Source organism: Panthera tigris, chromosome B3 (genome assembly GCF_018350195.1).
Source record: "Panthera tigris isolate Pti1 chromosome B3, P.tigris_Pti1_mat1.1, whole genome shotgun sequence".
NCBI classification, from domain to species: Eukaryota; Metazoa; Chordata; class Mammalia; order Carnivora; family Felidae; genus Panthera; species Panthera tigris.
This window is the reverse complement of record NC_056665.1, coordinates 134,082,957-134,109,139: the sequence shown is the minus strand read 5'-3', so window position 1 is coordinate 134,109,139 and position 26,183 is coordinate 134,082,957. Positions and strand designations below refer to the sequence as shown.

The 26,183-nt window shown below is 41.3% G+C and overlaps 1 protein-coding gene and 1 pseudogene across 2 annotated transcripts in view; one reads left to right on the top strand and one right to left on the bottom strand.

Moving 5' to 3' along the window:
* Window positions 1-26,183, top strand: part of CATSPERB (cation channel sperm associated auxiliary subunit beta) — a 107,622-nt gene that overhangs the window by 19,784 nt on the left and 61,655 nt on the right. For both annotated transcript variants that reach the window (XM_042990388.1, XM_007094959.2), the window contains exons 6-14: window positions 5,097-5,192; window positions 9,765-9,914; window positions 14,840-14,935; window positions 15,073-15,191; window positions 16,858-16,890; window positions 21,701-21,767; window positions 22,038-22,084; window positions 22,713-22,865; window positions 24,411-24,563. In XM_042990388.1, the coding sequence (XP_042846322.1) occupies window positions 5,097-5,192; window positions 9,765-9,914; window positions 14,840-14,935; window positions 15,073-15,191; window positions 16,858-16,890; window positions 21,701-21,767; window positions 22,038-22,084; window positions 22,713-22,865; window positions 24,411-24,563 (914 nt within the window). The remainder of the gene's footprint in view (window positions 1-5,096; window positions 5,193-9,764; window positions 9,915-14,839; window positions 14,936-15,072; window positions 15,192-16,857; window positions 16,891-21,700; window positions 21,768-22,037; window positions 22,085-22,712; window positions 22,866-24,410; window positions 24,564-26,183) is intronic.
* Window positions 1,934-2,945, bottom strand: LOC122239254 (annotated as a pseudogene).

The following is a 26,183-nucleotide window of genomic DNA, read 5'->3' as shown; positions in this document are numbered from 1 at the left end:
AAAAACAGAAATAAACAAATACATACACACATAAAATGAGGAAGAGTCTCTCCGATATTATGGAAGGAATTTTGTAGTATTGATACTCTCTTTTCATTAAATGTTTGGTGAGCTTCTCCAGGCCAGTGAAGATATCCGGGTCTGGAGTTTTCTTTGTGAGAAAGCTTTTAACCACAAATTCAGTTTCCTTAATAGATGTGGGAACATTCGCATCTTCTAGTTTTTCTCAAGTGTGTTTTGGCAGTTTGCATCTTTGTAGGAACTTTTCCGTTTCATCTACATTTTTGAATTTATGACACAGCGAGTAGAATAGACAGTCCCCAGTGAGGTTCCCTATTTCACCTCTAATATGAGTTATTTGCACCTTTTTTTCTTCTTGATTAGTCTGGCAGTTTCCTCAATTTTATAGACCCTTGCAAATAAACATCTTTTGATTTCACTGATTGAGAATATTAGTTTTTTGGGGGTTTTGTTTTGTTTTGTTTTGTTGATTTTTTTGGCCTTCATTTCATTGAACCTCACTCTTTATCTTATTCTTCTATTTGCTTTTGGTTTAATTTGCCCCCTTTTCCCTAGTTTCTTAATTTGGGAACCTGTAGATTAGGGGTCGGCAAACTACACTTTTGGCCCGTAGCCTGTGTTTGTACACAAAGTTTTATTGGTACACAGCCGTGTTCATCAATTTATGTGTTTGCTGGGGCTGCTTTTGTATTACCATGCCACAGTTAGTGTTGTGACAGAGACCATATGGCCCACGAAGCCCAAAATATTTACTATTTGACTCTGTATAAGGCCTTGACTGTCTTTCAACCCGAGCTTCAGATCATTGATTTGAGGTATTTCTTTTATCCAGTATAAATATTTTACTGCTATATATTTCTCTCTAGCACTGCTTTCGCTGCGTCTCGTAAATTTCGATGTGGTGTGTTTTCATTTTCTCTGTTAGAAATACTTTCTCATTTGCCCTCCTGCTTTCTCTTTGACCTGTGATTATTTAGAAGTACATTGTAAGATGTCCACATACTTGGAGATTTTCTAGATATCTTTCTGTTATCTATTTTTTCCAGATTAATTCTGTGTTCTGAGAACATATTTCATATGATAATTTGTTAAGACGTCCGGTATGGCTCGTCTGGGGAATCTTGCACACACACGTGAAAAAAATATTCTGCTATTCTCAGCTGGAATGCTCTATAAATGGTTAGGTCAGTTGGTTTGATAGCATTCAGCTTTTCTATATTCGTACTGATTTTTGTCAGTTACTGAGAGGGAGTTTTGAAATATCCAAGTATAATTGTGGATTTTTGGATTTCTTTTTTCAGTTTTATCAGCCTTTGATTCATGTACTTTGAAGCTCTTGTTAAGCATGTACACATTTGGAGTTGTTTCAGCTTTTTAGCGAATTGATCCCTTTATCATATGCATTGCTGCTCTTTATTCCTGATATTACCTTGATCTGAAATCGTCTTTGTCAGGTATTGATACAGCCACTACAGCTGTCTGTGAATTAGTATTTGCATAATGTATCTTTCTTTTTTTCATTCTCTTGCCTATTTTTCCCAAGGCAACCATTAGAACTCATTGACCAACAGAATGAAAGTGCACAAATGAATTTTAAAATAAAATCAAGGCGTCAGTAAATAAGATCAAACACAAAAGTACTGATGCCTCCCGCCGAGAATCCAATCAGATGGAGGAAGGCAGAAATTTAAATCAGAGAGCAGAGCATGTGAGGAGGGAATTAACCATAGCGCAACAAGATAGGATGAAAAATTGCTCAGGTTACTAGTGTAACGGAGGAACTGGAGCTGTAGGAAGGACTCCATGGAAAACAACCAGCTAGTCTGGCAAAAATAAACATTCAAGCACTGGAATAGCTATGGTGCTATCCCATAGCTATCCCATAGTGATGGGATACCATCGCCTTGGTCACTTATCTAGTGGACACATCCTCTTTACCCAAAGTAACTAGGGTTTTAACAGCCGGATATCCCTCTTTTCTATAACTCTTAATGCAGTTCTACTGTTGTTCTCACTGAATTCTTGAATAGCGTGTGAGACCGATGTGAGGGCACATCAACGACCTGACTAGGTTTGTGTGGAGCTTTGTCATTGAACCTCTTCAACTTCCAGTTCTGGATTTACCAGCTAACCCTGCATTGCATGGCTTCTTGGCTGTTTCATATACATCTTTCACTACATTAACCACATTGCAGGTGGGATTAACATTTCCTGTGTGTTTAGGATGAGCGGGATTAGTATTACCACCAGAAGCGTGTGCCGGTTAATAAACATGTGGGAAGAGATGCAGTTGCTATAAATCCAACCTAATTGGATTTATAATAGATAATAATTGGATGTTACTGTTAATAAAGAATTAAATCCAGAGGCGCCTGGGTGGCTCAATCGGTTAAGCATCCAACTTCCGCTCAGGTCATGATCTCGCAGTTCCTGAGTTCCAGCCCCATGCAGGGCTCTGTGCTGACAGCTCAGAGGCTGGAGCCTGCTTCCAATTCTAGGTCTTCCTTTTTCTCTGCCTCTCCTCTGCTCTTGCGCTGCCTCTCTCTCTCTCTCTGCCTCTCTCTCTCTCAAAAATAAATAAACATTTACAAAAAATTTTTAAAAAAGAATTAAATCCACACTTTTCCTTATATTCAATCACTCCATGTGCCATTATAGGAACCATACCATTTCTGTCTTTAGTCAGAACTTGTAAAGAGTTATCCAAGACGTGGGGATCCCCAGGGCTCTTCATATTTTAAAAGTCAAAGATGGTTATGAACATACCAACTCTGAACCAATCCCACGGAGGGCCAGTTAAGTCATCCATCCAAAGATTGACTTCTCTGGGTCAGCCAGTCACGTGGGAAGCTCCTTTTGTAGAAACATACATGATGTTTTCTCACACCATTATCTTTCTCAAAGTCCAGGAATTGCTCGATGGAAAATAGTGACAGCAAGAAGCACAAATATCATCTGATCTATTTGGGCACACTAGCTACTTCAGCAGCCACTGCACAGACCCAACTAGATGCCTGCGTGTACATGAAAACCCATTCAGCTGTCATTTGGGTCAGGCATGTTTTTCACGAGTGCACCCTGGTTTTAGCCTCAGCCTTGGCCCATGTCACAAGAGCTCCCAGGCTGAGTTCACCACCCATGGCTTCCCCATCAATGCTTTTATATTTATATTTTTATATATACTTTTATATTTAAAGTGGATCTCTTATAGATAGCATATTCAGTCTTGATTTTTCCATCTTGTCTGGAAATCTTTTGACTGGTATTTTTAGATCATTTACATTGAATGTAATTGTTGATATGGTTGTTTTGAAATTTATCATCAGGGTATTTTCTATTCCTTCTCTTCTGTTTTCTTTTTTCTCTCATGAACCAGTGAATTTTAATATTAGTTACTTAATAGTTAATTTAATAACTAACACTTAATATTAGTTATTAATTTCATCCACTGCAACAGAATCATAAGCCCTGTCCCCAGCTAAATCTGCCCCTACCACCCCCCTTTAAAAGATAAGCCCCTGGGATCTGGGGCCCAGTGGGGTAAGTGTCCCTCATGTGAGAGAAGTTGTAATTCTGAAGAAAATGACCACCAGAGTAGGAAGAGCTTTTAGCCCAAAGGGAAGCCAGAGGGCACAAGTCCAGCCACCCTCAGGGACCAGGAGCCTATCCCAGGCAGACAGAAATTTTTGCATGGGATGAGGCTCTGTGCTGAGCCTGAGGTACTGGTGAATGGACTTGCCAGTGAGAACAGAAACTCAATAGTGAAAGCCACAGGGGGGAAGAAGTGGCCAGCATTCGTGTTGCCATTGTGTGACTCTGCCCCTCACCCCACAGGAGGAAGGGGCGGGTGTCTGTGGTGGCCAGACCCTGAGCTCGTGAGTGGATCCGCAGCCAGGAAGGGAACCAAGAAAGGGCCAGCGGGCAGGAAATGGGGAAACAGGATGTGCAGACCACCAGCCTGGGGAAAGTACACTGTGTGAGGCAGAAAGTTCCATCCCTGCCCCTCCACACTCCCTCCACGCTGACAGTGTGGAGCCTGATGTGGGGCTCAAACCCATGAACCATGAGATCATGACCTGAGCCAAAGTCAGACACTTAATTGACTGAGCCACCCAGACACCCCTCTTCTGTTCTACTTTTCTTTCTCTGTCTTCATTTATATTAATTATGTTTTATTCTATTTATCTCTACTATTGGCTTATTATTTATACCTTAAATTATTTTTTTGTGTGTTGGCCCTAGGGGTTACACCATATATATATATATATATATATATATATATACACACACACACACACACACACACATATATATACACATAAAGAATATATATATATTCTTTATGTGTATATATATGTGTGTGTATATATGTATATATACATGTACATATACATATGTATATACATATATACACACACATATATATACATATATATGTATTATATATATACATTATATATATACATTATATATATACATGTATATATATGTGTGTGTATATATATATATATATATATATATATATACACATGTATATATATAAAGTTTATTTTGAGAAAGAGCAAACTGGGGAGGGACAGAGAGAAAGAGGGAGAGAGAGAATCCCAAGCAGGCTCAGCACTGTCTGTGCAGAGCCCGACGCGGGGCTCAAACCCACAAACTGTGAGGTCATGACCTGAGCCAAAGTTGGATGCTTAACCAACCGAGCCACCCAGGTGCCCCTACACTATATATTTTAATTAATCATGGTCTGCTTTAAAATAGTATACCACTTCACATGAAGTGCCATCATTTGCTTTTTACCAAGCCACAACAGCTCTTATAGAAAAATTATGATCTAAAATATTATCTGGATTTATGGTTGTGGTAGTAAGACCACTTCATAATTCTTTTTTTTAATTTATTTAATCATCAAAATGTCTGTAGGAAAAGCATGGGAAACCTTATATTTAAATGCAGTCAAAGCAATTGGGAAATGAATAATAATGTTGTTGGTCATGTGTATATAGCCTTAAATTTCACCAATTTGGCACACACAAAAAATAGCTAATTATTTGCCTTTTGTTTTCAAACAGATATCGCAGCTGTAGAAGAATGGTTAGTAAGGATCACATTACAACACGGATTCCATATTTATACCACTGAAGGAACACTATTGGATAATGTCCGAGGTAAATGACAACAGATAAAAGTAAAATGGAATTCATAATATTCTTTCAACAAATGTTGTAACCTACTATATGCCAGACTCCGTGCTAAGTTCTAGCGATAAAAGAGAGAGAGAGATGATCATTACCCTTGAGGGGCTCCCATTCTGATGAGGAAGACAAATAATTAAATACACCTCTAATGGTTAATAGAGGTCTGCAAAGAGTGCTATAGAAATATGGAAATATATCTTTTTTCTATAATCATATGGAGGTCATGATAAATAATGGCTTTATAAAGTTAGTTTTTGCACATTCTATGAACATGTTACAAAAGATACTGTTCATTGCATTTCGGTTTCCTTTATGATGACCATCAGCAAAAATATTTGCTCATTCTTTGTAGGAACATTTACATTTTTTCATGAAAAATTGGTTCTTTTAAGGTTATGAACACTGAGTGATATAATTGTCTAGGCTTCCCTTTTCCAATTGTCTGACTTATAGTCCAATTTTTGATCATCCATAGCATTAAATTGTATTTTTTTAAGTCCTCATTCCTGGATCTTGTATTTATCTTTACTTTCCTCGCCTTCCCTTTTTTTTTAAATTTAAATTGCGGTTATTTAACATACAGTGTAATATTAGTTTCAGATGCTTTTTACTTTTATTCTTTTACTCCCACTCTGATAATGGTGCTATGTAGAATGCAGAATAAAGATAAATAAATAATACATCTTATGGAAAGTAGTAGCTTTAGGAAAGTGGGTAGCTTTAAGAAAAGTAATGATGTCCCACCCAACCTTATGTCAATTAAAATCTGACCTCTAAGGGTGCCTGGATAACTCAGTGGATTAAGCATCTGACTCTTGATTTTGGCTCAGGTCATGATCTCGTGGTTCATGGGTTCAAGCCCCACTTCAGGTTCTGTGATTACAGTGCAGAGCCTTCTTGGGATTCTTTCTCTCTCCCTCTCTCTCTGCCTCTCCCCCCCACCCCAAATAAATAAATAAACATAAAATAAAATAAAATCTGAGCTCTAGAAGTGGAGCCAGCCATCTGTAATTAAAAAAAAAAATCCCACCAGGTGATTCTGACGTGCAGAGGATTGAGAACTGGTCTAGAACAAAGGTTGCATGTGTGCAAAAGACAGATCTATTTAATGTAGCATTATTTGTAATAGAAATGAGAAACAACTTAAATGTCCATCAATAGGGGAAAAGACAGATACCTGTAGAATTTTCTGTTAAAATGAAGGAAATAGACCCATATATATCATCAAGAACAGAACTCAAAAGCATTGAATGAAAATTCAAGTTTCAGAATAGAATAGGAGAACATTTACTCAAAATTTAGAAAACACATAACAATGCTATGTACCATTCATGGGTACATATATATTGTAGTAAAAATGTAAAAACATGGGATTAGAATTATACACAGCAATTTCATGATAGTGGTTGCATTTGGGGAAAATTTGGAAATGGGGCCACAAAGGGAGCAGAGATATCTTCAGTCATTCTATATTGTTTTATTTCTTTAACCAAAACTAAAATACCTGAAAAATGACAAAATGGTGTGCTTTATTATTTTGTCATAGCGTCCAGGTTTTTTTTTTTTAATGTTTATTTATTTTTGATACAGAAAGAGACAGAGCATGAATGGGGGAGGGTCAGAGAGAGGGAGACACAGAATTTGAAACAGGCTCCAGGCTCTGAGCTGTCAGCACGGAGCCCGACGCGAGGCTCGAACTCACGGACCACGAGATCATGACCTGAGCCGAAGTCGGCCGCTTAACTGACTGAGCCACCCAGGCACCCCGCGTCCAGGTTTTTAAAAAATAGTCAATTATTGGGGCGCCTGGGTGGCTCAGTCGGTTAAGCGTCTGACTTCAGCTCAGGTCATGATCTCGTGGTTCTTGAGTTTGGGCCCCGTGTCGGGCTCTGTGCTGACAGTTCAGAGCCTGGAACCTGCTTCAGATTCTGTGTCTCCCTCTCTCTCTGACCCTCCCCCACTGACGCTCTGTCTCTCAAAAATAATAAACATTAAAAAAATTTTTTTAATAGTTATTCAATAGCAATCGCAAGCCTTTGAGATGGATATTTTGAAGTCCTGTGCTAGCTACCTTTAAGTACTGAAGTAACAGTCCATAATTATTTCAGTTTTCAAAATATTTTTGAAATCTGAATCACAACACATTGAAATGCACCCAGGTTATTATCTACTGCGTTTAAATGTTAGCATACACTTCATTTAGAATGTATAGAGGTAACGTGGTAGCAAAGAGTTCTACAAATGAGTTGATCTTAAAGGTTCCAGATGCAGAAATGAGATTCATGTGTTTGAGGAAGGGAAAGGAGGCCTGTGATGTGGAAGCAGAGTAAACGACAGGCAGAGTGGCTTATAATACGTTTGGAGAGGCCAGCAGGGAGCATGGTAATAAGTGCAGGTGTTATTCTAAGGAAGAGCCTTTGGAGCGTTTGAAGCTGCAGAGGGATACATTCTGACTCATGCTTTCTAAGTGGGTCACCTTGGCTGCTGTGTGAAGACACTCAGAGAAGGATGGCAAGAAGGGCATAGAGGAGATTGGCTGACAGCTGTTGCCCTGGTCCACCCGGGAGGTGGTCCGGGGCACATGGGCCGGGGGGTGGAGATGGTGAGAAATAAGAATCTTGAGAATGTGTTTCGGAAGTAGAGCTGGTAGGAGTTCCTTCCTGGTGGACGAGGGATAAGGCAGACAGGAATCAGAATGAATCCTAGATTTCTTATTGAGCAATCAAATGGGTGATGGTCTCATTTACTGAAATGCTGGAGACATGGGGAGAAAGCATTGCCCTTAATTGGGGCAATTAAGGGTTAAAGTTAGGGCTAGAGTAGGAACTCTTTATTCACTACTAACTCCAAATCCACCCCCTAGACCCCTCCACTAACACTGTTCCTAATCACAATCCCTGGTTCCCTTTCATAAGGGTCCCTTTTCTGTCTCCTCCTTGACTTCTCAATAGTAGTCAAGACTTATAACCACTCCCTCATTCTTAAAACATTTAAAATACAGTATCTGACTCTAGGGAGCTTGTACATCGAGGTGTTTTCATTTTGATGTGATCATGTCCCAGCAACAAGGTCCAGTCTCTCTGTCCTGTAAGATCTGGTTATTAATTGCCTGCACAGACATGCTGTCACCCTGGAGACTCAGCTGCCATACCCCAAATGCGTTTGAGTTTCAGAGTGAATAACATTGGTTTATAAGTTCTATCTCTTTCTGTTCTAAGCTACACTGTATCAACCCAGATGGAAATCTACCTCCATTTCTTGCTTTTGCAGGAAGTGGAAAATGTATCACTTAAAGTCTTTGGGCTTTGCCGCAGATTTGGGGGAAATGGTAAAGATCTACATTGTAGAAATGTAAACAGCTAAAGAATCAATTATTAGATATCTGTTTATTTTATTTTTTTTAATGTTTTTTTCATTTTTGACAGAGAGAGACAGAGCATGAGCAAGGGAGGGGCAGAGAGAGAGGGAGATACAGAATCTGAAGCAGGCTCCAGGCTCTGAGCTGTCAGCACAGAGCCCGACATGGGGCTTGAACCTACCACTAGATCATGACCTGAGCCAAAGTCGGACACTCAACTGAGTGAGCCACCCAGGCGCCCCTAGATACTTCTTTTTAAAAATCCCTTGGCTGTTTTTGAAATTCAGACAGCAGTATTCTGTCAAATTGCCCTGGCTTGCGTTTTGTACTCCCTTTTCTCGTTTTTCAGAAGAAAAAAAAAAATTCCCCTATTTTCTTATCATTAAAATTTGACTTCATCCAGGCCCAATGCTTTGCATATCCAAGAATAGATTGCCAGGTTGAGGGGTGGAACCTGTACCCCTCTCATTGGTTTTTCCTTGTAATCCCAGCCCAGCTTCTGTGTCTCTTCCGGAAATCCCCCAGTGTCTCAGCCCCTACTGATACCTTTCCCCATCTACTGGTATTCTGGATTTATTCCCATTGTTCTATATCTGCTGCCGTTTCTGTGGAATCGGAGGAAGAGAACAAAAAGTAAATGTGTGGTGTGGGCTTTTGAAGCAGGAGCTGTTCTCCATCGTAAGTGTCCTATGACCCAGCAATTCCATTTCTAGGGAGAGATCCTGCGGCCAGTCCTCGTCCCCAAAGGTGACCAAAGCAGTGTCTGCCATCCCACACGTTCTTCTGCAGTGTGACTGTGCCAGGCCCCCATGAAGGGCACTTAGCCTTCATTCCTTCTACTCTGGAAAATAAGAATCAACCTTTTTTTTTTTTTTTTTTTTTTTTTTAGCTGATGAAGGGTGAGGTAATACACCCGCTTTTTGGAAAATGAAATAGGCCCTCTACATAGTGCTTTAAAAATCCTTAAACGGGGCACTTGTGATGAGCACCAGGTGTTGTGTGTAGGTGTTGAATTGCTAAATTCTACACCTGAAACTAATATTACCCTGTTTGTTAACTAATTGGAATTTAAATAAAAACTTGGGGGAAATTAAAAATAAAAAAAACCTTTAAAGGAAAGCAGTAACATCCCCTATTCAAGCCTGCAGCCACGATTTATAAACACCTAAATTTGATTTCCACAGAACCTATTCTTCAGGGGGATCTCGGGGCCATAATGACAAAAAATGATATCAGCAAAGTGTATCAGCACGTGATAGACCTCAAAGTGGCAAAATGCCCCTGTGCTAATGATGTAGCGTTACTTGGCTTCATTCTGAATGAAACCTACAACGGTAAGTCCGTGGCTGTGTTGAAAGTTGGGTGTGGGTTTTGTGTTTTATAACAGCAGTGTTTAACTGGCAGTACGAGTTAGACTCAACGGAGTCAAAACGTTTCCTAAAACTACCTGCGAATTTACTCTTTGTCACTTCCCCTTGTCAACTTGCAAGTGTGATCAACTACTTTTACTCTGTGACTTTTGGTCATGTTCATCATGACTGTAGTGTCTCTCCTAATGTCACTTATCCCCTGATTTCTATTAATATGTTATTTCCTCTCAGAGGTGACTCCTTGTGTAAATGGGAATCATGTTCTAAGGCATCATAACATTACTTCATTTATTATGTAGGTGCCTTTAGATTCCTGCTGTAGTATTTAAAAGCATCCTACTCTGTTTCAACTTTTTTTTTAGTGTTTATTTTTGAGAGAGAGCGAGAGAGAATGAGCGGGGAAGGGGGCAGAAGGAGAGGGAGACACAGAATCCGAAGCAGGCTCTGAGCTGTCAGCACAGACCCCGACGTGGGGCTTGAACTCACGAGCTGTGAGATCATGACATGAACTGAAGTCGGACACTTAACTGACTGAGCCACCCAGGCACCCCATCATTTCAACTTCTAATGTATTATGATAGTTGTTTTTCCTAGATCATCGGTAACCTTCTAGTCCCCAAACCCAATGAATGAAAAGGAAAATAAAAGAATTAAAAGAAACAAAATATTATTACTCACAAATAATATGGGCACCCTAAAATCCAAACTAAAATCCTAGAATCCAACTCACCATCCATATGGATGACCGACGTAATACTCAACGGCCAGACCTCGTTTCCTGCAATGATCTTCCCCCATCGCACTTCTGTGGCCATATTCTAGACCTCATCATCTCCCCTAATGTTCTTACCTGTGGAGTCTCTACCATGAGCAACTCACACTGTCCACGCCCCCTCCCCTCACGTTCTTCTAGTGCTCCCACTCCGGCGGTCCTTTGATTTCACTGAGTGTCTTGTCCCTACCACCTTCTCCACTTCCCAACACCCTTGGTTTTCTCTCTCCCCTCCCCTATAATTTGCATAGCCCACCCTTACAGATCCTTCTGTAGCTTCCCTGCCCTGCTCTGTCTTCCATTCCCCGAGCAGTGCCAACTCCGGTTAAAACCACCTCTAGTCCTGCCCTGAGACAGTGGAATGTTGCTAGAGAAGACACTGCACGCCAGTCTCCCTTTCGCATTCCACCGACCGCTCTCACTTTAAATTCCCGATCACAAGTCTCAAGTGGGCCCTCAGCACCACCCAGAAACCCTGTCCCTCTTCGCTGGTATGTTTATTTTCCAATTCCGCCAAGTGGCCTTATCTCACACCTCTTCCCACACCTCAAACCCTCCACGTCACCCCCTTCCCCTTCCCACTCTCAGCTGTGCCTTTATCTAATATTTCATATAGAAAACTAAGATCGACCACAAGGCACTCCTTCGTCGTTGCACCTGCAAACCTGCCGTTCTACCCGCATTGGTGCTTGTGAGCCTTGCCTTCTCGCCTGTTGCATTGCGAGAAGCATCTCTGCCCAGACTCCACCTGTCGGAGGCCACCACCCCCAACCCTTGTGTTCTGGATCCCGTTCCCTGCGACCATCCGAAGCACCTTGCTCCTGCTGCCTCTCTGCTGCAAATGCCACCTTTCCCTCTGCATCGTCTGCTCTCTCTCCTCGCTGGATTGGGTCCATTGGCGTACAGACAAACCCTCCTTTGTTTGGGAGCATCCTAGCTGTTTTTCTGTTCTCCTTCAAAGCAAAATTTGGGCAAAGAACTTATTGTAGATGGTGCTCCGTTGTCCCACCTCCCGCTTTGTCTTCATTCCACTTAGAGATTAGAGATGAGTGTTTGGTGCCCGCCAGTCTTGTGAAACGTTTCTTCCCAAGACCATTCCTGATTTCCATATTGTCAGTTCCAGCCACCCGTTCTTCTTTTTTTTTAATGTTTATTTTTTATTTTTACTTTTTTACATTTATTTATTTTTGAGAAACAGAGTGAGACAAAGCGTGAGCGGAGGAGGGGCAGAGAGAGAAGGAGACACAGAATCCAAAGTAGGCTCCAGGCTCCGAGCTGTCAGCACAGAGCCCGACGCGGGGCTCGAACCACAAACCGTGAGATCATGACCCGAGCCAAAGTCAGACGCTCAACCGACTGAGCCACCCAGGTTCCCCAATGTTTATTTATTTATGAGAGAGAAAGAGAGCACAAGCACAGAGCTTGACACGGGGTTCAAACTCACAAGCTGTGAGATCATGGCCTGAGCTGAAGCCGGACGCTTAACCAACTGAGCCACACAGGCGTCCCCAGCCGCCAATTCTTTATCCTCATTCTACTTTCCTTCCCAGCAGCACTGGACACAGCTGGCCACTCTATCTTCAAAACACTTTATCCTCTTGGCTTTCTTGGTATCACCTTTGATTGCTTTTATCTGACCACATTGGTCATTCCTTAGTTTTCCAGACAGACTCCTCTTTGGTGTGTCCCCTCAAGTAGTTGTGAAACTCAGGGCTTTGTCCTTGACTCTCCTTCCTTAGGGAGCCACGTCTCTCTCTTTGAAAAACTTAACCCAGTCCTATGGTTTAAGTGCCATCTCCAGGCCAGTGATTCTCAAACCTATATTTCTGGTGCTGAGCGCTCCGTGGAGACCAAACTCCTCTATGCAATCGTCTATAGTTTACATTTCCTCCTGATGTCTCCTGAGCATCTCAAATACAGTAACTCTGATCCAGAACTCTTGACTCATCTCCCTCTGAAATCTGTTCTTCTCCAGTATTCCTTATCCCAATTCATATGGAGTTGCTCCAAGCTAAAGTCTAGAACACATTCTTGACTGCCCTTAACCCTCATGACATTCCAGGATGGTGCCGTACCCAGTGTGTATCCCCAGTGTGACCGCTTCTTTCCTCTGCTAAAGTCTTAAGTCAACGTTGGTTTTCCACGAGACTAATTCATAGCTTCTTAAGTGGTCTCCCTATTTGTATTCTTGCCCTGGTACAACCCATCTTCCATACAGCCACCAGAGTGTGGTCTTCTCAAGTATAAACCAAATCACATCACTTCCCTGCCTCGGACATGCAGCGGCTTCCCTTATGGCCAGTAGAATAGAATCCAAACTCTTCACAGTGGTCCACATCAGCTTCTGTAACCCTGGGGTACGGTCGTGGTCGTTTGTGATACAGAGTGGCTTTGTAACTTAATTTGAGCCTCAAAGTATTAACCAGAACAAGACATTTGTTTTCCTACTTACCCCTCTATTGAATATTTCTAAACTTTGCAGGGCCCTGGTCATGTGACATCATACTGGACACCGATGATCATCCCTACTTAGAGTATAGGATAGTATTATCTGTGGAACGAGACTTAGAGCGCAGAATGGCAACACACGTCGTTAGCTTTTTCTCTCTCTGGAAAAAGTATATGGTGACAACACTTCCTGCTACAGCTTTCCCTACACAGAAAACAGCTGAGAGTGGAAATATACACTTCACCACATGAGTGGTCCTACATTCGTCTTTGGGAAACAGAGCACATGCATTAGATCGTCAACCGTCTTCAGGCTCTCCCACCACCCTCAATAATTATGCCTGTTGACTAGATTTCAGGTTAATATTCCACATTTAAAGCAAAAGACTCTCAACACTCCTAGGTATGGCCAAAGAAAAGTGAGATCAAAGTATTTGCGTTGTGTTCTGTCTTCTTTCACGAGGTTCTCATGAGGCATAAGCAAATACTTTTTCTATTTTTTTTAAAAATCGCAAATAGTAAAGTAAATCAAACATAGTTTCTTCCTCTTGGAATTGTAACTTCCTTCTTGGAGTTTTAAAACTATTGACTAAGATTGTATTTCTGAACTAGGAATGTACTTATGCTTACAAAAGTACCATCAGGGAAGAAAAAACCCTCTTCCTCTACTCTCTTATGTCTAGTGAATGAGGGCTGTGAATTAAATTAACAAAGGCAGATTATCAGGAAAAAAAAGGCACACATTTTAAATTAATATTTACATTCACAGGAGCACCTGGGTGGCTCAGTCGGTTAAGCGACCGACTTTGGCTCAGGTCATGATCTCGCGGTTCACAAGTTTGAGCCCCGTGTTGGGAGTCTGTGCTGACAACTCAGAGCCTGGAGCCTGCTTCAGATTCTGTTGTCTCCCTCTCTTTCTTCCCCTCCCCCCCTCACACTCTGTCTGTCTGTCTGTCTCTTTCTCTCTCTCTTTCTCAAAAATAAACATTAAAAAATATTTACATCCACAGAGTTAACTTAAAAGCAGCGAAGCTCAAATAAGTGGTTAAACTTGGGGGCATATATACCATTTTAACAAAAGAAAGAAGGTTGGGCTTCAGGGGATGATAAAGTATGGGGAAGTGACTAGGAAAGATGTGAGGGGATTAATGAAAGAGAAGGGCTGTTCTGGTAAAGTATGTTTATGCAAACGTAGCATAGACTTCTCTTCCATCTTTGGTGAGAAGAGAGCTCTTCTCTTCCTGGCACAGGGGTGGGGAGGCATGTGTCCCAAAGAGAAAGTCATGCTCTGCTTGTAGCCAGGTAAGGGGAGGGCAGAGATCTCTTCCTGAATCTGTTGATTCTCAGTTGCCTTCAGCTCAAAGGAATCCTTAACCAGAGTGGCATGTTTTGGGGGGACGTATTCTGATCCCCTTCGATAGAAAACAGAATCCTTAAAATTTAAATCAGACAGTTGGCTAAAATCCTATGTTAACCTGAAGTCGCTTCATCTTTCCAATGCTTAGGAAGTGAGATTCTAGCCGAGGGGAGGTGAGTTGAGGCAGGGCAGAGATTGGTTTGGAAGGTGGGGCAGATGTCAGTTCTGGCTGCGGCAGTCTGGGAACCATAGAAGTGGGTTACTCTCTTTGTAATCTTATCTAAACTGAATCTTCCTTTTTTCTCCCGTTAGGTATTTACATAGGCCTCAGTTTTTCTGGATTTTGGAATTACAGTGATACCACGTGGTATAACCTGACAGATACGATCTATTCCCAAGTTGGAGAAGGTAATTCCTCTAATGGTGACTTCATCTTCAGGATCCCATATATAGCAATACTTGATCAGTATGAATGAAACGAAATGTCTGTGCTGAGGAGCTCACCTTTTCCTTCCTTTTTAACCTGGTGTGATTTCTCCCCTTAGAACACACAAAGCTTTCAGTGGTGGATATGGTTTTAACCAATCACTTTTTAGTTATCCTCACCTCTCTGGGTCTTTTTGTAAGTGGAGATCTCCGTTATCCATCATCCTCTGTCTTAACGGTATGTGAATTGCTTTTAAATACATTCCTAGTTCGGGGCTCCTGGGTGGCTCAGTCGGTTGAGCGTCCGACTTCGGCTCAGATCACGATCTTGCGGTTTGTGAGTTCGAGCCCCACGTTGGGCTCTGGGCTGACAGCTCGGAGCCTGGAGCCTGCTTCGGATTCTGTGTCTCCTTCTCTCTCTGCCCCTCCCCTGCTCATGCTCTGTCTCTTAATAATAAATAAACGTTAAAAAAAATAAATAAATACATCCCTAGTTCAGAAATACAATCGTAGTCATTAATTTAAAAACTGTAAGAGGAAAATTAAAAATTCCAAGTGGAAGAAACTATGTTTAATTTACTTTACTATTTGTGACTTAAAAAAAAAATAGAAGTATTTGCTAATGCCTCATGAGAACCTCCAAGAGGAAGAAACTATGTTTGATTTACTTTAATGTTTGTGATTTAAAAAAAAATAGAAAAAATATTTGCTAATGCCTCATGAGAACCTAGTAAAAGAAGATATAACACACTCCAAATACTTTGATCTCACCTTTTATCTACATAAAGTAGACATACTTGATACTTGAGCTATGTGTGGTGTGTCTTAGGATTTAAATGCTTCTTCCTTTTAGAAAATGTAAAAGCAGAATACAGTGGCTTTTTCCCTTGCTTCATAGTGTTGACCATATCCTTTGGAAATGGTGCTAATTTTACTGCCACACAAGTTTATGTTTTAAACATGCACATATAGATTGTTTATCTATTTATAGCTATGTATGTTCCCCAAATACTTTATGGTAATTTATACAGCTAAATATAGTATTACAAATGAACATAAGTCAAAAAGTTAGCACTGGGATCGAGTGGAGGGCCATATACATTTTGGTGAGGATACACAATACATATACCATGAAATTCTCAAACATGTCAATAAACATCTCTCAAAAAACTACCACAACAGAAATACGAGCAGTGACAGGGATTTTGAAACAGTGGAAAAAAAGATGAGAGAGTATAGAAGGGGTGATTGCTTTGGTTGAGAAGCAGGTATTTCTTACATGTGGGGATTGTGAATATGCACAGCCTTCCCTCCTTCCTCACCATTTCTGAGGAAGTACCATTTGTTGCTGAAACCACCGACAGATCTGACCTTTTATGTGCTTACCGTGGAATTGTTGAAGTGGAGACTTGAAGAAGCCGGGCACGGTGACTTAACAGTCCAAAACATGAAGGATTGGGCACAGGTTGTACAGTGAGGGCTGGCCCTGGGTGAGGCAGGAGAAACAGGGGACCGTGGAGGAAATAATATGTTAAGGGATTTCCTAATCCCAGTGGGTGGCAGATTTAGTACCTTTCTGTACCCTTCTAAACTGTTCCGTTTAAATCATTACGTGATTTAAAAAACAAAAACAAAAACAAAAAACTCAGATCCTTTCTGTAATTAAGTCCAAGTACAAATAAATCAATAAAACAGCGAAACAAAGCAAAGACCAGAGAGGAAATCTCCAGGATATTATTTAAACTATGTTAGAGGCTGGTTTTAATGGGTGACACTCCTAACTGCTGGGATACAAAAAGGGTCATTTCCTTTAGTATAATTCAAATTGCTGTGTTTTGTTATGCCTCCTGATACGCAAGCAAAAATTAAAGTGTTGTTGTTGTGTTTTTTTTTTTTTCTTGCAGTTTTCAAGGGCAGACTTTTGTGGTTTCGAAAGGGTAAGAAGCTTAAATTTTCCAGGGGTTGGTTAGAAGAGGAGTGTTTCCTTGATGACCCGAGGGATGAGGCACAAGATTAAGAATTCACAACACAGATCATTCCTGTTACTATGACTTTATTTCCAGTTTGAACTTAAAGAAACTTACTTCCAGCAGACATTAAGCAATGATCTCCTTCCCTTTCTTTCTTTTTTTTTTTTTCTGTAATTATTTTTATTTTATTTTAGATTTTTTTTTTTGTTTTTTAATATATGAAATTTACTGTCAAATTGGTTTCCATACAACACCCAGTGCTCATCCCAAAAGGTGCCCTCCTCAATACCCATCACCCACCCTGCCCTCCCTCCCACCCTGCCCTCCCTCCCACCCCCCATCAACCCTCAGTTTGTTCTCAGTTTTTAACAGTCTCTTATGCTTTGGCTCTCTCCCACTCTAACCTCTTTTTTTTTTTTTTTTTTCTTTCCTTCCCCTCCCCCATGGGTTTCTGTTATGTTTCTCAGGATCCACATAAGAGTGAAACCATATGGTATCTGTCTTTCTCTGTATGGCTTATTTCACTTAGCATCACACTCTCCAGTTCCATCCATGTTGCTACAAAAGGCCATATTTCATTTTTTCTCATTGCCACGTAGTATTCCATTGTGTATATAAACCACAATTTCTTTATCCATTCATCAGTTGATGGACATTTAGGCTCTTTCCATAATTTGGCTATTGTTGAGAGTGCCGCTATAAACATTGGGGTACAGGTGCCCTTCCCTTTCAAAGGAAGAAGTGTATCTGCTTGTTTCATTGTTCATTGGCCTCCCCTCCCCCACTTCTTCCCCTGTTCTCTCCAGAACTGTTGTGGTTGTTCAGGTGTATTCTGCACAAGGGCACCCCCTTGAAAAGAGAGTTGGGGCTGAAATTTGGCTAACACTTTTCTCCCCAGTCCATCTACCCCCGCCCCCCCTTGTGGGTCTCTGCCTGCCTGGAGAAAGGGGCACTTCCAATTTTCACAAAAGTGCCATTTAAGCCAGCCACAGCTCCGCTGCTGGCCTGTTAAGGGTGGGGTGGGGAAGGGATTCCATCCGTCTTTTCTTTCCTCTGTTATTACAAAGTCAAGTTTTGTGATTCAAGTAGGTCATTCCCATCAACATAAGCATGCTTGAGTTTGGAGCCCACCACAAAATTATGAGGATTCCTAGCCTATTGCCATGGCCCGTCCCCCTTCCATCCTCATGCAGGCCTGTGGGCACACACCCAGCTGTGCACACACACACACACACACACACACACACACACTCACTCACTCACTCGTTCTCACCATCTAGAAGGAAGGAGCACTTATGTCTCAGGACGCAAAGGCAACAGATTCCTGCCACACTAACTGGAAGAAATGTAAAGCAGAGACCCAGGAAGGTCCGATGGGCAACACTGATGTACATTAGAAAGAACAGGGTGAAGTACCTGCCAAAATAGAATTCCGTACCCGGCACAACTCTGTCATTCAAGAACGAGCCGGAAGGAAAGAAAGTTGCACAGATAAGACATTAGCGGAGCTTGCTACCCAGAAACCCCCACGAAGGAGTGGAATACCAGAAATAGTGACAGACCTAAAACGTATGCTCTAAAATCTAACAGAGGAAGGAACTTCGTCTGTGAGCTCCACTCTGGGATCCGCGTCCAGCACGATGCCTGCCACAAAGTAGGCACTTAGTAAATATTTGTTCAAAGAATGGAATTGGCGTAAAAAAAAATGTACAGTTCCAAATTTTGTGTTTAATACTTGGGCGGAACCAAAACTCCAGATACTACAAGGAGGAAAGGGAGATGATTTTCAGCGGATGACCAGCCTATTGTGAGACCCTCGTTTGGTGGGAGAATCAATATGGGGAATCATTTTGCAATTTGATAGAAAAACGTATTCAGTTCAACACAAACCATACAGTTTAAGGGATAATTACCCAAAAAGAAAAGGAAATATGGCCACCAGAAGAAGGGAAGAAGATTAAGGACTAATCCATCAGTTCCCACAAAAAGCAAGAAAGGAGGAAAATAGGTGCAAAGATAGAAGAATGGAAAACCAACCATAAAGTGAGATGTTAGAAATCAATCCAAATATGTCAGCTAAAATTGAATCATACAAGAAGCAATAAAATAAAGAGACAGAGGGGACTATACCCTGAGCTCTTCTTACCCCTCGGCTCCCACTAACTTTCATCTCCGGTCCACCTGGCTGTCAACTCAACAGTGTTGGGGATGCTGGACAGCTGGACTCAAAGCCCGAGCTTTGAGGAACCCCTCAAGCTTTGGGGAACCCCACTGAGGAGACCTGGCATGTCTTTCCTCTCATGGGTCAGGTGAGAACAAGGCATTTGGCGACCTGCAGGTAGAGGGCTAGAAGGTGGAGGCTCCTGGAGAGTGCTTGGCTTGCAGAAATCCAGGAATCCAGAAATGCAGAAATCCAGAGAAGGTTTCAGTCAACCTTGTGAGAGTGGCTGGCCTCCTGGAGAAAAAAAGCCCAGTGGGAAGGCTGTTTTCTCCCTGTGCCTGAGGTGAGCAGGGTGAAGGAGATGGAAGCAGAAAAGCTTCTTTCTGGTTCTGAGGTGAGGGGGAATGGCAGCCCAGAGGTGGAGAGACCACTTGGCCTTCTGTTACTTCACAGTCTGAGATGCTTCCCAAACCAGACTTGAGTGCTCCCTTCAAAATACGTCTAAGCCAGCTCAGCAGGCAGAGAGCACAAAAGATCGTTAGAATCAGACCATACAGCAGAGTTGCTGATGGAGAAGGTGATAAATGAAGAAGAACAACAAAATGAATCGACTCATTTAACAAGTATCCAATGAGCGTCTATTCTATGGCTGCTGTTCTTGGCACTGAGGTATTAGCGAGAAGAAAAGACCACCAGCATCTGTTAGCTTCGAGTTTCAAGTGCCACATGAAAGTACTCTCTGGGATTAAATACTACACTGCAATTAAAAAATAGGATGAATTGGGGCACCTGAGTGGCTCCATTGGTTAAGCATCTGACTCTTGATTTTTGGCTCAAGTCATTAACTCACGGTTGGTGAGTTCAAGCCCCACCTTGGGCTCTGCACTGACAGCATGGAGCCTGCTTGGCATTCTCCCTCCCTCTGTCTCTGCTCCTTCTCTGCTTGTGCTCTCTCTCAAAATAAATCAGTAAACATTGTTTTTTGTAATGGAATAAATTGAGGGATAGAAGAGCCACTGTTTAGGTGCAGATAAGCAGTGCTGAAGATGAAGAGGAAGAAACTTCTCAAACCAGGGAAGATGGGTAAAAATCACGGGGCAAAGATAGGCCTTTGAGGATAATCCAAGTCTAAGAGGTGAGAGAAGTTTGGGGAGGAATAAAAAGGAACAGATAGAAGACAGGCAACAATAACACAAATAGCAGAAGAAAATCACACCAAGATTAAGAAAGATCCAAGGCTATCTATTGAAAAACCCACTATATCCTGGAAGAATTGAAAAAGATGTATGCTTGGGCATATCCTAATAATATTTCCGAATTTGACGATTAAGGGGAAAATACTACAACTTTCCAAACAGAAGAAACAAAAGCAAAATATACCTCACTGCCATTAGAGTTCACTTATACAGCAGTAGAAGCTGGAAAAGAGTGAAATACACATCTACAGACTATCAAGACAGAGGAACCAAAATCCAAAAATCCTTTTTCCAGTCAAGAGATTATTCATCTTTCCAATTAAGAAAGAATTTGGAAAGTGTATCACCCAGTTATTCCAGCTAAGGAAAATACTCAGGAGAGAACTTTAACAGAATAAACCAATGAGCACAGAGGTTGGGGAGATAAAGAGAACAGGAAACAGTGATGAGCAGTGCTTAGCTGTTTCTCTCGTTTTACCTAATACCTATGTTTTCTGTCTGTGTAAATCAAAATGGAGTGCTTGACGAAGATCTTGAAACAGAGAGAACATGTTGCAAGGGAAATTAGAATTTTCAACATCTAAAAATGACTATTTTCAAACAGTAATACATTCCCATAATTAAAAACCAAAACAGTTACATAAAGATCTACATTAAAAAGTCCCACTTGCTCCTTTGTATATACTCTCCCTGCTTCTTCCTGTCCCCTACATCTTTTAGATTTTCAGTGACATACACTTTTTTATTTACTTATTTATTTATTTAGTTTATTGAAAGATTTAAGTTTTTTTTTTTAATTTTTTTTTTTAACGTTTATTTATTTTTGGGACAGAGAGAGACAGAACATGAACGGGGGAGGGGCAGAGAGAGAGGGAGACACAGAATTGGAAGCAGGCTCCAGGCTCTGAGCCATCAGCCCAGAGCCTGACGCGGGGCTCGAACTCGCGGACCGCGAGATCGTGACCCGAGCTGAAGTCGGACGCTTAACCGACTGAGCCACCCAGGCGCCCCGAAAGATTTAAGTTTTAAGTAATCTCTACCCCCAGTGTGGGGCTCGAACTTAACAACCGAGAGAGCAAAAGTCCCACACTCTACCAGCTGAGCCAGCCAGGTGCCCCCTCAGTGACTTTTAAATGTAAATTTAAATAATTATGAATACAAACTCTCCTCACTTGCTCCCACTATATCCTAAATACGAACATATCTGTTGTTTTCACTTAACAACATGTCAGAGGGGGAAATGCCCTATTATAATTCTTGTTTCTTGCCCAACCATTTCCTTTGTTGACATAGAATTTTTCTCCATGTATTTGGCTCACACTCCTAAACTATCAAACCTTAGAAGTTTTCATTAGGTTTTTCTCTTTTTATATCTTAAGTCTCCCTATTGCCTAAATGATATTTTTCTTCTTTTATGTAGGTTGACTATGTCAAAGGAAAATTGTGGTATAATGAAAAATGTTTTGCCAACAGAGAACACTTTGAAGGTAAACTGAGAAGAGATATTAGCAGGCCTTTTTCAACATAGATGGCGTATAAAGATGAAATAAAATGACATAAGATAAAAATAGAATGAAATAGAAAAGTAGGTTTATTTTATATAAGTTAATGGCCTAAAACTGAGGGGGGAGGGAAATTAAATCTGAAAGAGGCAGGCCCTGTTAGGAGTGAAAAAAAACACTGTAGTTGAATGTACTTAATGATACATTTAAAACTGTAGATGCTGCTTTTAATTTCTGTACCTTTGTATTTTATAGTTGATTATGTTACGATCACCTTTGAGAGAAACAGGACCCTAAGTGAGGTATGTTCTTAAATATTTTAAAAGGTAAGAAAGTTTAGGGGTGCCTGGGTGGCTCAGTCGGTTGGGCGTCCAACTTCGGCTCAGGTCATGATCTCACGGTTCGTGGGTTTGAGCCCCGCATCGGGCTCTGTGCTAACAGCTCGGAGCCTGGAGCCTGCTTCGGATTCTGTGTCTCCCTCTCTCTCTGCCCCGCCCCCACCTGTGCTTTGTCTCTCTATCAAAAATAAATAAAATGTAAAAAAAAAAAAAGGTAAGGAATTTTATTTCTTGGATTATTTCATGGATTGTTATTAATCTAAAAAAAAATGGCAGTTCTACAGACTGAAGGACTTCATCCCTCTTCGTGCACAGTTGTGTTTCTACTTGGGTTTAACGGTACTTACCTAGCTACGTTAAATCCGGAACTACACAGTAGTTCTCGAAAAACAATTCATGCCAGAAAGAGAGGCTTCGCAGTGTTTTCTGGACTCCCCTCCCCCCGGAAGAGAAGCACAGACAGCAAAGATTTATCACTATTATTTGTGGTTGATCAGGAGAACACAGTGGCTCACTAGTGTATCTGCTTAAGAGAACTAATTAGAACTTATATTTTAAAAATGGCATTAACTTTTCCTTTCTCTTTTTGTAGTCAAGCTCTTGTTTTTACAGCAAAGAACCACTCCGTCAATGGTTACCTTGCTTACCTCACATTTTAAAAGGAAGGAAAACTATCGCTTCAACTCTGGTAACGTTTCTTGTTGACCAAGAGCACAGTGCTGGAGTCTACCTCTTCTCCAACCAGGTAAGCGTTATGGCCCCCGGAGGTTACTCTTGATGACACAACAGTGAAAATTTACCCTTGCAAATTTATCTCCAAGTTCTTGTTATCTTTGGCAGTAGGAGTGGCTATAATTAACCACCACAAAATTATTTATGGTTGATAATATAGTTTAAGGCACGTTAGGGATTTCTTGCCTCTGCTTTACCGTTCAGTTTGATGAAAACAGAAAATACGATGGTGTCTGCATAGTGATTCTTTACTTCTTCTCCAGGAGAATACAAGCTGAGCTTGGTCTATATAAGGTTAAGGTTCCATAAATTGATTCGTTTAAATGAACAAAAACTGGGGCGCCTTTGTGGCTCAGTCGGTTAAGTGTCTGACCTCAGCGCAGGTCATGATCTTGTGGTTCATGAGTTCGAGCCCCATGTCGGGCTCTGAGCTGGTAGCTCAGAGCCTGGAGCCTGCTTTGGATTCTGGGTCTCCCTCTCTCTCTGCCTCTTCCCCCACTCTCTCTCTCTCTCTCAAAAATAAATAAACAGTAAAAAAATAAATAAATAAAATGAGCAAAAAATGGGACTAGCCCTACCCTTATAATTTTAGTGGAGAAAAAATAATTTTCTTCTACCCTCTTAAGTTCAGTTCTTGAGGCCCTGCAAATTAAACTGATAAAAGACAGATAACAGGAGAAAACAATCGATTTACGCATGCGGTGTACATACATGTGGTTGAAAATCAGTGATGAGAAACTCAAAAAGGTGGTTCAAATTTGGGGATTATATACCATCTTAATAGTTTAAGGGGGCAGGTGAGAAAGGTGCTTAAGGGAAAACAACTGAAAAGATAATGGCTAACAGGAGAACAAACAGGAGATAAGAAAGTTTGTGATAATGTTTGCTCATACAGGTTTGAATGGTTTTCCCATCTCCTCAGGGCCATAAAACTCCTCTGGAGGAGGGATTTGGGGTGGGCTTTATTTGGTTCTCCCTTCTGGAAGTAGATCTGCTCTGAAGAGGAATTAATGATAGTTTTATTTCCCAGAAGTTGCTGCTTTTAGTCAGAGAAGGGAAGGCTTTTTTTTCTGCATCTGTTGAATCTTAAATGTCTACAGCTTAACGATGATCTCTATACCACAGTGGCATATCTAGGGGTACACTTTCTGACCCCCTTCAATGCCACGATCCAAGTAGAGTTGTAAGGTGACCCAGGCATCCACGCTTTTAAAAGGTAGGGTGCCATGACAGTTGTAAGCATGGGCGTTGGAATCGGTCTATTTGAGCAATAGCTCTATAATAAACTTCCCCATGCCATTTATTATAGAAGCTTGGACAAATTATTTAATCTTCTAAACCTCATGCTCAACATCTATAAAATGGGCATATGAGGCAGTGAGAAGCAGAGCAAAGACATATTGATGGTTGCCACTCCTTCCAGTTCTCTTCTGTGCTAATGGATGTGTCCCTGTCTTAATCAAAATCCAAGTAACAGGAAACACAAAAAACTGTAACATCGTCTAGTAATATAAATGGTAAAATTCTTATGATTTGTTCATGCTTAATCTATTTCTAGACAACCACCACTGTCTCTGTGAGCACCCTAAAAAATAACAAACCAGGATTAAAACCAAAATTTCCACTTTTCGTATTTCCTTCATCATTCTCTTCTCCTGTTGGAATGGTATTCCATCCGCGAAGCCATTTTCTGTATGCTTATGGTGATCAGGTGAGTACACATGACATTTCACGCTCTAGGGTAGGTGTAAATCATTCTCTTGTTCTATGCCGAGTGGTTATACGTCAAGTAAAAAACAGCATCGTTCTGATGAACAGGGAGATAGAAGGCCCAATGAAGAGAAATGAGAGCAGAGGAATTAGGAGAGTGAATACAACAAACAAATCCTTTGCAAAGTTTTGCTGAAAAGTAGAGCAGTAAAATGCACCAATGGTAGCAGGAGGAGGGGACGTCAAGAGAAGAGGGAGAGGGGCACCTGGGTGGCTCAGTTGGTTAAGCGTCCAACTTGGGCTCAGGTCATGATGTCACGGTTTGTAGGTTCGACTCCCCACCCCCCGCCCCCAACCCGTCAGGCTCTATGCTGACAGCTCTGAGGCTGAAGCCTGCTTCAGATTCTTTGTCTCCCTCCCTCCGCCCCTCCCCCACTTGTGCTCTGTCTCTGTCTCTCAACAATAAACATTAAAAAAAATTTAAAAAGAGAGAGAAGAGGAAGAGACAGAAGGAATTAGGCTATGCAGATGGGAATTATTCAGTAGAGAGGGAAAGACTGGTGATGCGGGTGAGAGAGGGAAAAGTTGCTGGAGCGACATGTCTAAATACAGTACCAGGAAGAAGGGAGGGCTTTTGGATTCCAGAGCCGGTAAGTGGGTAGATGTGGTAATGGAAGGGGGTGGAAATTTATCTTTTATTTTCTCCACAAAAACCAAAGTTATTGTTTGAGCATGAGGGTGGAGGAGCGTTGGGGGTTTGAGGAAAGAGACAACAGAGAGAGATAGTTGCCTACGAGAGCGGGAGAGTGGATTGACGGATGACAGAAGGCAGGACAATTGCTTGGGCTTTGTGCTCATGGATTCCAAGTGCGACCAGTTCAGCATTATTGTATGTTCTTCTCTGTGGCCACTTGTGGGGGTCCACACCCATCGGAGAAGACAGAGAGTTGGAGTTAACCACAGTTGGAGTTTTATCAAGAGGTGATTAGGAAGTAAAAGAGTGTACAGAAGGAAATGCAGTGAGACAAAAAAAAAAAAAATTAAGAATTCAAAGGCATGAGTAAGAAAATGTAAACAAACTATTTACTTGCAGAAGATCTGATTGCCTATGTTGAACACTTAAAAGGTACATACACATTATTAAAAAGAGGAAAAGAGTTAAACAGTGGAAGGGAAAGTCAGTTTCATTTCTGCTCATGATCAGCAAATTTGAAAGCGTAATTTTTTAAAGTTTATTTATTTTGAAAGAGAGTGAGCATGAGCAGGGAAGGGGCAGAGAGAGAGACAGAGAGAGAGAGAGAGAGAGAGAGAGAGAGAGAATCCCAAGCAGGCTCCACACTGTTAGCACAGAGGTAGACGCAGGGCTCAAACTCACAAACCATGAGATCATGACCTGAGCCGAAATCCAGAGTTGGACGCTTAACTGCACTGAGCCACCCAGGCACCCCTGAAAGCATAATTTTTAAGACCTTATTTACAACAGCAAAAACAAAACAAAGCAAAACGACACACACACAAATTTTAAAGTATGTAAGAATAAATCTAAGAAAAGATTTCTGAGACTTATATGTAGAAAATTATAAGCTTTATTGAAGGACGTTTAAAACTTTAAGAAGAAACA